The sequence below is a fragment of the Berghia stephanieae genome, chromosome 1, assembly GCF_034508935.2.
Source record: "Berghia stephanieae isolate SIO BIC M18660-M18661 chromosome 1, UCSD_Bste_1.3, whole genome shotgun sequence".
Lineage (NCBI taxonomy): Eukaryota > Metazoa > Mollusca > Gastropoda > Nudibranchia > Aeolidiidae > Berghia > Berghia stephanieae.
This window is the reverse complement of record NC_088360.1, coordinates 10,064,704-10,076,390: the sequence shown is the minus strand read 5'-3', so window position 1 is coordinate 10,076,390 and position 11,687 is coordinate 10,064,704. Positions and strand designations below refer to the sequence as shown.

General features: G+C 35.0%; 1 protein-coding gene across 3 annotated transcripts in view; it reads right to left on the bottom strand.

Annotated features, from left to right (window-relative positions):
- LOC144967556 (cleavage and polyadenylation specificity factor subunit 2-like) overlaps positions 1 to 11,687 on the bottom strand; it is a 402,879-nt gene that overhangs the window by 54,751 nt on the left and 336,441 nt on the right. For all 3 annotated transcript variants that reach the window (XM_078905006.1, XM_078904988.1, XM_078904996.1), the window contains exons 13-15: positions 10,973 to 11,076; positions 9,923 to 9,977; positions 8,747 to 8,780 (exon numbers count right to left, since the gene is read on the bottom strand). In XM_078905006.1, the coding sequence (XP_078761132.1) occupies positions 8,747 to 8,780; positions 9,923 to 9,977; positions 10,973 to 11,076 (193 nt within the window). The remainder of the gene's footprint in view (positions 1 to 8,746; positions 8,781 to 9,922; positions 9,978 to 10,972; positions 11,077 to 11,687) is intronic.

Here is an 11,687-nt window from a genome sequence, read left to right as displayed (position 1 = left end):
TGCGGGACAGCATTTTGATTACAGTAGACGAGTCGCCTTTTTTGGAAGTTATTCCAGAGACAAACGAAATTAGTGCTATCGACGTCGATGTGAACTTTTCAATAACGGAACCATCATTGAAGTAACAAATCGAGCATAATATGGATCTGTAATGGTGTGGGGACTGATACTTGGGGGTAGAAAAAACTAGGCTAATACGAATCAAACAATGACTCAACTCAGACTTATACATCAGTGGTATTCTTGAACCAATGGTCTTCCCGTTTATTCGGAATTAGAATAATCAAATGGTGATATTCCAGTTTGATATACCAGCAGAAACAACCAATCATCTGACATCACCAAATGAGGCAAAGAGCTGTGGCATTGATCAATTCTAACGGCGGACACACAAAATTATACTGAAGTGCGCTATGTGTACTAATTTCAATTTTGTGCTCGATTGTGCGAAATCGATTTAGATATATCGATTGGACTTCAATCAAAAATTCAATGAATTATACATCAAAAGAACACTAGTTTTGTCTAGTGTCCAAATATGCATGTCATTGCATTTGTTCCAACCAGTATTGAATTATTAGCGGAATAAAAATGCATAGTTTCCTTTGTAAAAGACCATTATATATATATATATATATATATATATATATATATATATATATATATTCTCCACCGCTATTCATCTATCTTTCACCCAAGTGGTTTCTGTCAACGCCGCTTCTAAAGGTTACCAAGTACTTATAGTGATCGTGAAATGGAACATGGCAGACGAGTTATGAGTTGTATGGGGGGGGGGGGGGGGGGGGGGGAATTGGAATGCTGTCTGGAGTCAGAGCCCATTAAGAGTGATAGAAATCAACTGGTCGTACAGAGAAAGCACTATATATAGTCATCACTACGGAAATGCCAACTCTTTGATGTGGTTAGTGAGACGAAAATGGAAAATTCCCCCATTTACATCGCCTGTAAATAAACGCAGCAATCAACAAGTAAATAAATAAATAAATAAATAAATAAACAAACAAACAAATAAAACAGAACCCAATAAATAAATAAATAAATAAACAAATAAATAAATAAATAAAACTTTAGAAACATACTATGATGATGGTGATGATGACAACAACAACAATAACAATAATAATAATAATAATAATAATAATAATAATAATAATAATGATGATGATGCTGATAATAATAATAATAATAATAATAATAATAATAATAATAAAACAACATCCCTACAAACACGAATACACACACATACACACACACACACACACACACACAACAAAACGAAAAAAAAATAATCTACATAATAAACATTGGACTGCGGTGTGAATGAGAACCTGGCTGTATTATGGACCTTGTTGCTGATGCCGATTTACTCGATACATCATACACCTTTCGGAGAACCACATTTGTCAATAGTGTATAGATAGTATGCAGATGACGTCACTCAGGCCTTTGTTATTGTTTTTGCCATCCGCGTTTGTGAGTTGTTCTCACTAAACTGTATTAACCAGACTATAAAAGTTCATGGTTACACAGAGTTTGTGTGTTGGTCCGTTATACTTCCGGATGGCAATGTTGTGAACTCATTGGCCAAGCGCATTCTATCTATTCGTTGAGATTTTATTGTTTAAAAAAATATAGGAAAAGCCATTAAAATATTGCGGTTTTGTTTGACAATAATATTTGCAAAACAAAACTAAACACCACATCAAATCCGACCCATTAAAAATGATAACTCGTACAAATAATGGTAAAAATCACACCTTCTGGATTCAAATACAAGATTAGGATTTATTCGTATAAAAGTTAAATTGATGTTTTTTCCCCCACTTTTCCATGTCATTTTCTATCGCAGACCGGCATTAGAACAAATACTTTCCACCAGATCTAACAGACCCAGCTACCCGATCACTGCAAAGTTGATAGAGGACCAACCCCCCCCCCCCCCAAAAAAAAAAAAAAAAAAAAAATAAACTGGACTGAATCCGGGACCGTTACCATGGGACTTGCAAATGTCAAGGTGGAAACTATAATTTTTACAGACAACTGTCCTATCCAGAGGAAATAATCAGTTATAGCTGTTCATTTAAGCCTCCAGATTTCATTTTCATAATTAAATTCAAACTGACCTTTATTTTCTAAAAAGTTTATAGTATAATAGTACATCCTTTTTAAATAAGAACTAAAAGTACGATCTCCTTTTTGAAACCCATTTAAACATAAAAAGAATATTCGCCCACGCTCAGCAATCTTTTAAGACAATCGTTTCATCCCAGGGAAACGCACACCAATGTATAATTCAATGTCACCGAATTTCTGAACGTACTGACTCGAAGAATTAACCTTATTGACGCTGACCTCTTGCCAATTCGTGAGAGGAATAAGCATTTCGTATTGGGTAATTTATGCGACGGAAAATGTTGACACTTAGTGACATTTCCCTTTTTTTCAATGTATTGTCTATGAGAAAATTACTCTTACAAAACGCTTCTCTTACTTTATTTTTTATCACAAGATAAAATAATAAATCAATCGATTAAAATAACCCGCGACGTGTTTGATCAATAAAGTATATTTTTCCTAACCAAAATGTACTTGTAAAATGCACTGTAAGCTCATGGTAAAAGTACAATTGGCGTACTTGGACCTAGAAACAGGGGTGAGAATGACTGGTCACAAAAAAGGAGGAAATTTTTCATCATGAAGAAAATGACCCATCCATGCGACCATAACTTATAAATTTGAATTTCACTAAAATTCACTGAGATGCGATCCAAAATTTGTCTCGCAGCAATTTCTAACACGACTCGGTGGAATTTTAAAAGTTGAACAGTGTAATTACAACATTTGGTGGTTGTAGTAAGGATGATGATGTAGTGGTGGTTGTAGTAGTAGTAGTGGTCATATGAATGATTGTGTGGTGGTGATTGTAGTAGCTGTGGTAGGAATGATGATGTGGTGGTAGTTGTAGTGGTAGGGATGATGTTTGTTTTGTTTTTAAGGGTTTTACGGCGCTTGCAACACATTATGGTCATGTCAGCGCCAGTAAAAAGGAAGAAAATGGTATAGTTAAAAGTTCTAGAATTACAATTAAAGCACAAAAGAAAAGGTAAGACAAAAGGGAATTGGTTCAAATAGGCTACAGATGTAGATTCCAAGAGCACACTGTCAAAGTACTTAGTTTGAGATCACCTAAAAATCTCATCCAGACACAAGCACAGGTCCCAACGAAGAGGAATACACTCAAATGTTTACCAATCCTATAATATTATGTAAACTAAACATAATACAATGCATAACAGAGAGATGATTTACAAGGAAAAAAATATCATCTCCCAAAACTATAACTATACATTCGACTATATCCCTCCCAGCTAAGGAACTCCGGCAAGGATCAGGACAAAACCAAGTAATCTCATTCCAAGACAATGACAGGAAACAATTGAAAAGCAGGTACAAGGGGATAGAACACAGTAAGTACCTCCCTGCCCACTATGAGGTCGGAACCCCACCCAGGTAGGGATGATGTGTGCTGGTTGTAGTGGTAGGGATGATGATGTGGTGGTGGTTGTAGTTGTAGTAGTAGTGGTGGTTGGGATGATGTGGTGTTATTTGTAGTAGTAGTGGTGCTAGGGATGATGGTGTGGTGGGGGGAGGGGGGGGGGAGGAGACTTCTCTATCAGAATAATTTATGTATTGACCTTATGAATTCTATATTTTAAAATAGAAGAAAAGAGAAATAAAAAGAAAGGGAAAGAGGAAAAAAAAAAGAGAGAGAGAGAGAGAGAGAGAGAGAGAGAGAGAGAGAGAGAGAGAGAGAGAGAGAGAGAGAGAGAGAGAGAGAGAGAGAGAGAGAGAGAGAGATTATAAAGGCAACAGGTACCGACAACAGAGAAAAAAATCCAGACCCATTTGTCTCTCCCCTTCTCCTTCAACCAGCTAATAAAAGAACACCACTGGTCGTCTGTGTCAACTGTGACATCTGGTGCCATTCTGTCTGGCCCGACGTCATAAAAACGGGACCGTCACCAAATTTCACGAGACTGAACACAGGTGTCAAAATATGACATAAGACATAATGGTGATTTTGTGGGTTTGAGGAAAATGTTTGACACGGCATATTTCTGAGAAATTCTCAAAATCACTTTTTATTTATCCAAAACAAATTTGAAAAAGGAGGAAATGTGATGGGGATGGGCGGAGACAAACTACCATTTAGGCGGAAATCCGCCTTTAGGCGGAAGATTCTCAGCCCTGTAGAAAGTATTCCCATGGACTAGACTCTATAGAGTCAAATTTCCCACAAGGGATGAATAAAGGGAATTTTATGACTCATTTTATTTTAAAAATACAACGAATAATTTCCAAGCTACTAACTCCCTCCCCGATTCACCCTTCCTTAGTAGTAGTTATCATGGTAATTTGCGTTCTGGGTGTCTGGGCACTCAATTTCTTTTGTCAGTCCGTATTCATTTATGGAAGAAATTAGTTCTTAGTAAAACTACGGACAAAATTGGAATCGGAGGTAAATTGAAATATAAATACGGAGTGTAGTCTATACCCTGATGGATTTTTTGTAAACAAAAGAAAAAAAGGGAAAAGGGGGGGGGGGGGGGGGGAAGAATAGAAGAATATATATATATATACCTGTAATATGGAGATAGGGGACATATATTATGTTTATCATGAAAACAATTAGTGAGTGAACGTAGTGCTTAAAGATTGTCACTGATTAGCGGAAAAATTATAAATAATGTAAACATATTACTTTCAGAACTTGAGTGTTTGGAAAAGTACGGTGCGAAAATGTGAGGAAAGAAACATTTCCAAGGTCTCAACTTTGCGCCCGCCCGAATCAGCGGGACTGGAAGCTGGGACCACAAAAGACGCATCAGAAAACTAGTTCTTCAAGGAAAGATTGGAGATCGAAACCAGAAGTAATCTATCCACACCAGGCAGTGCGTGTCTAGACTGAAACCATGTAATCCAAAATCTCTCACCGTAGCCTTCGTTAACTGATAGCAAGAAAAAATAAATAGACCAAAAAATGACGTCGCAATACATGGTGACGACCACCAAAAGAAAGTGAATATGAGCAGCATTCAATCATACAATCAATGAGATTGATTCCAACATCTGTTACTAACCGAAAGGAGATGGTAAATATTTCTCTGTCGTCAATCTGGCTTTTAAAGTAATGTATTTTTATGTTTTCATTGCTTTTAGATGTTGGCTGAAGAAGAGTTTTGAGCCCGAAACGTTCCGTTTTTTGTTGGTATTTTGCACTTATTTGAAGCTGTTATATTAATATTTTTTGTTTATTATTTTTGTTCAAGTCTACAGATTCTAGCAGCGTTGTATCAGTTTAACCAATGGGATTCCATGTTTCCACGAGCACGACTAGATAATGATTACTCACTTTTTATTTTACTAGAGGAGAACCCGCGATAATTGCGGTGAAATAAATGCTATTGGGAACAGGCGGTCATCTATTATACTACTGTATTGTATTTTTAGACTGTTTTCATGAAATTATTATTATTATTATTATTATTATTATTATTATTATTATTATTATTATTATTATTATTATTATTATTATTATTATTATTATCATCCTTATCATCATCGTTTTTTCTTATTACCATCATCATCATCATTATCATTATTATTATTATTATTATTATTATTATTATTATTATTATTATTATTATTATTATTATTATTATCATTATTAATATTCTTCATCTTCTTATAATCATCATCATCATCATCATCACAACGATAAATTAAGTCGATCCCCTTAAAGTCTCAATTTCAAGACTATCTTGACAAGTCGGGGGTCATTTTAATCGATATATCAAGTCAACATGTTTTGTAGTCACTAGGAGAGCTAAAGGCTGCTGTGAAGGCGTACGACAGCAAACTCTGAGATGTTCATCATCTTCAAACATCAATTTGTTGGGTGTCACCGATGTGATTGAAAACAATCGGGCGTCTGAGATGAGAGGCAGACGGTTTGAAGAGAATCCCGACTCATTATTGTTTTAATGATGGCTCACACTCGTCGTCACGTGATTAGACGTCACGTGATTAGAAATGGGCAAATAAGCCCTATCTCTATAGTTTATGAGCGTCCTGTGCTCTCTGCGTCACAAAGCGAGACAAAACTCATTTGCTTTTGTATTTCGATTTCAATCTCTCTCTCTCTCTCTCTCTCTCTCTCTCTCTCTCTCTCTCTCTCTCTCTCTCTCTCTCTCTCATATGTGTTCACGTGTGTGTATGTTTGACTGTGTGTCTCTTTTAATCTTTATTATTCTCTTTTTCTCCGAAGTCACTCCACACGACATTTTATCCACCCATCCATCCATCCATCTAATCATCCATCCATCCATCCATTTAGCATACCACCCATCCATTTACTAGCCTGATAATAATAATAATAATGATAATAATAATAATAATAATAATAATTATTATAATATAATAATAATAATAATAATAATAATAATATATAATAATAATAATAATGATGATGATATAATAATAATAATAATAATAAACAATAATAATAATAATAATAATAATAATAATAATAATAATAATAATAATAATAATAATAATAATAATAATAATAATAATAATAATAGATATTTATTGTCCATAAATATGATAATAATAATATAATAATAATAATTATAATAATAATAATAATAATAATAATAATAATAATAATAATGATATGATAATAATATATAATAATAATAATAATAACAATAATAATAATAATAATAATATATAATAATAATAATAATAATAATAATAATAATAATAATAATAGATATTTATTGTCCATAAATATGGTAATTTGTCATTTAGTTACACTTGTTATAACGTTATGTGATAACTACAACATCGATCAGATAATTTACTTCTACTTATTCTCTCTCTCTCTCTCTCTCTCCCTTCCTCTCTGTCCAACCAGGACACCCACATGTGTCAGCCTTGATATCAACCCATCAAACCATCCCATCCTACGTGTAGAAATTTGCAGGACTGACGAAAAGAGAACGCAATCATGAGATTTAACATCGAGTTTTAGTGGATAATTTTATTTATCGTTTGTTTGAGAGTATTTCCATTACAACAATAAACACACGTCAGTTCCATCCGTTCACCCAGACAAACACTCACCTACTTACCTACCTATCCCTCCACCTACATACCTAACTACCTACCTACCTATCTATCTATCTATCTATCTATCTATCTATCTATCTATCTATCTATCTATCTATCTATCTATCTATCTATCGAGCAACGCTCGATAACAACGTTGTAGAAGTCAAACTATCTTAATTATATTTCAAATGTTTATATCTATCTATCTATCTATCTATCTATCTATCTATCTATCTATCTATCTATCTATCTATCTATCTATCTATCTATCCGTTTGTTCATCTCAAGAGGAAAATTATCTCCAGGATCCATCTCCGAAATAAAAAAGACGATCGGACCTAAGTGCAGCGGATCTAAGTGAACAAAAGGGCTTACGTTCCAACACAGCGGGAAAGTTTGGGGTTGTTTATTAATTTTTTCTTGTAAATATCCATCTCTTTGGTATGGTATTGTATCATCATACAACCCTTTCAGATAAATTATCTCGCACCAGTGCTTTGCCCGGAACATTTCCGCTTTCATTTATTTCCCGAAATGAGTAGACAGCCATACTCTGATGAAACACTTATTATAACCTTGGCTAGGAAACATTTTTTTTTTTACATATTATAAGTGGCCGAGTGGTTAAGGCAATGCACTGTGACCCCGAAGGTCCCGGGTTCGAGCCCCGCTTCAGGCACTTTCGTTTTTTTCCTTGAGCAACATTATTAACCCCAAATTTGCTCACTTGGAAAACATGGGTGATTCCTGTTGACATCAGACATCTTGTTTAATGAATTATCTATATTCCTTCGTGGAATGCCTAGGCGACGATATCTTATGATGTCGTGGCGGAAGGGCATAATTGATTTGATTATATAAATGAGATGAACCCCGATTTGTCAAAATGTCTTAAACCCGTGACTTAAAAAGGTCTTGGCTAAAGATTTTTGCTAGTTTGGGGATCATCTTAGTCAATCGATATTTATGCTTTGCGCTTATCCAAAATACTCACAACATCCGCCAGGGTAAAACGTACCAACACACACAGCTATGTGTAACCTTGAATGTTATAGGTTGATTGATTGAATTTAGTGAGAACTACTCATAAGAAAATCTGGCTAAAAACAATAATAAAGAGTTGAGTGACGTCAATTTTGTTCCTCCAAACGATAGTGTGCGCTTGGCTCAGAAACTCACAGCATTGCCATCCGGAAGTACAACGGACAAACACAAAAAACTATGTGTAATCTTGAACGTTTATAGTCTGGTTAATACAGATTAGTGAGAATTACTCATGCACATGGATGGCAACCCCCCCCCCCCCAAAAAAAAAAAAAAAAAAAAAAAAAAAAAAAAAAAAAAAAACAACAACAAAAAAAAAAAAACCCAAAAAAAACAACAAGAAAAAAACCCAAACAAACAAAGACCAGAGTGACGTCATCTTCGTGTGATCTATATCATGAAGTAAAAGTTTTACACGCAACATTAAAGATAAAAGTTTTTTAAAAATATGAAGCGCGTTGCAAGAGATTAAAATAGAAATGTAAGCAAAACCCGTTAGGCTTACCTTGAAGTGACTCGTCCTGGTCTTTAGCTTCTTCCTATCAAATATAATAGAAAATATATTATATATGTACAAGATATAAATGAAAAGAAATATACATATAAAAACATTTATGCAGTATCACCTGTATATTCCTTTTCTTATCAGTTCGATTATAGAGACATTTATCAAAGAGATGAAAATATATAAATGCTTATTGCTAATTAAACGAAAATTCGAAACATCCTATTTACCCATGTTAACTGGTAAGGTTACTACCATATTCCCCTTTGACGCGACTCAATTTTCCAGACTTTCAAATGCCGCAACTGTAAGAAGATGGAATTTAAGTGAAGACTCAAATCTTTTTTATCTTCAGAAATCAGCATACGGGTAACCGGTATTATGTTTCATGTATCTCCTATATCAATAAATAATAAGGAATACAATAATTCATGATACGAAAGCTGGAGAGCATGAATGAACACCCTGTCTATACCGAATCCACAGTTCGTATTTCCGTCAACTGTACTTGATAGGATAATGCGCGATTGTAAAGGCACACCATGGGATAATGAAATAAAGGAAAAAATCTAAAGGAAATTGTAACAAGAAAAAATTGACATGGGTAACCCCCCCCCCCCCCCAAAAAAAAAAAAACAACCCCACAAAAAAACAACAACTAAACAAAAAGAATCCACAACAGACAAAAAAAAAAAAAAAATACAATAATTAAAAAAACCCAACAAAAAACAAAGAGTCACACAAAACTAAAAACAAAAAACAAATACAAAGCAACACACAAACAACAAAACAAAACAAAAACAAACAACTAAATAAACAAACCACTTCCTCTGCAGACGGGACCGATACCAGTTCTTTCACTTGTGAAGTGTGTGCTCTACCAACTAAGCTATCGTACACTCTTATGATATATAGAAAGTGGGGTTGGGGGAGTGGTGGAATGCCGATTGGTTAAGGCAGTGTGCACTGACTTGAGAGAGCCAGGGTTCGAACTCTGCTTCAGACATTTCATTTTTGTTTTCCTTGGGCAAGTCTTTAACCCCCAATATGCCCAATATGGACAACAAGGGCGATTCCTGCTGCTGACATCAGACGTTTATTCTATGGATAAACTTTATTACTAAAAGATGGCCCGACGCATAAGGATACAATTTAATTATTATATACAAAACTCACATCTTTCATTTCCGTATCTTGTAGTGGTAGCTCGGCGATGGTGTAATCTTCAGGTCTGAGATGGAAAGAAATGGGAAATGATTGAATGAAGAAATAGAACATGTTTTTGGACATAAAACATACTAATAACTTTTTACTGACAAGGTACACACTGGCATTAAATGTAAGTAGTCATTCAGAGCCATTAGGCCCATGGAGCTGGACTTTATCCCGGTTTCTACAACGTGAAACGTACAATAGCAATTGCTTGCTATCCTTTGGATAGGGCGCTAGTCTATCGCAAAGTACTTTCCGCCAGATCCAACAGACCCAGCTACCCAATCACTGCTGGGTAGACAGGGGGGAAAGACAGAAAATTCTCGACTGCACCCTGGATCGATCTCTGTCCCTTTGCGTGTGAAGCGAGTGCTCTACCAACTGAGTTATCGCGACCCCCAATAAATATAAGATGGACACCAGAGGTCTGATCCGCCCAAAATTAAATAAAACACGGTGGGCAAAGCTCGTATCTAGACTTCAGAAATTTGATCCGTCTGTCATCGAACTATATGAATATATTTATGTATTATGTAACAGTTTTCTGAACACATTGGAAAAATGACGCTGCATCATTTTCCTGCATATTTGTGGTTGTTATAGATGCCAAGTCGTAGTGTTTTTGAAAAAAAAAAAAATGCCTGATAGAAATGTAAGTAGAGAGCCATTTAATTTACCGACATACTTTACTTTAAGCCTAACATCACCCTCAGTATTCATTAAGACGGCGGTAACTATGATGAGATGAGGAGGAGGAAAGGGAGGAAGAAGAGGAGGAGAGGAGGTGGATGACGAGAAAGAGGAGGAGGAGGAGGAAGAAGAAGAAGAAGAAGAAGAAGAAGAAGAAGAAGAAGAAGAAGAAGAAGAAGAAGAAGAAGAAGAAGAAGAAGAAGAAGAAGAAGAAGAAGATGAAGAAGAAGAAGAAGATGAAGAAGAAGAAGAAGAAGAAGAAAAAGAGGAGGAGGAGGAGGAACAGGAGAAGAAAATGGAGAATAAAGAAGCTAAAAAGGTTACTTGATGATTTCTCCATAATCGTCAGATTTGAATCTTTCTTCAACATGAGGGAACATAGGATAAGACTTTTTGGCCTGCTTGAAGAAACCAGTCCGACTTTTACCCTGGAGATAAACATAAGAAAGAAACAAACAAACTTAGTGACGTGGGTGGATGAATGAATGAATAAATGAATGAATGAATGAATGAATGAATGAATGAAGATCCATCTCGTGAGAAAATAAGGACAAAAATAATACTAATGCGACAACAGAGATCAGCTTGTTTTTTTAATTACAGAAAAACAAATCCGACTAATAGATTGGGTTTTGAACACGGGTTCTTTGGGAATCAATGCATTGTTTCAATCACCCAATAATTTCGTCCTCTTTCTAAAAGAAATCCATGTTAATTATATTTTGCAAAGTATCCCCTTCTCACACATATATATTCGCCAAAATGGATATTTTTTGTATATAGATTTTGTTTTAAATGTTCAGAACAATCTACATAATCTGCAATCTTATCTACTGAAGGCAGGAGATGAAGAAACAAACAAAATCAGGCAATCAAATCAAACCCAGCCATCGCCGATGGAAAAAGAAAAAAAAATTAAGGATAAAAGAAAAGTAAAACACAGACTTCACCGGAAACCGAGTTCGCCTGTACAAATGATGACCGTAGGTATGGCGGACCATGTCATTTTTTCCTATCCTCTAATAGCTAATTATGGCAA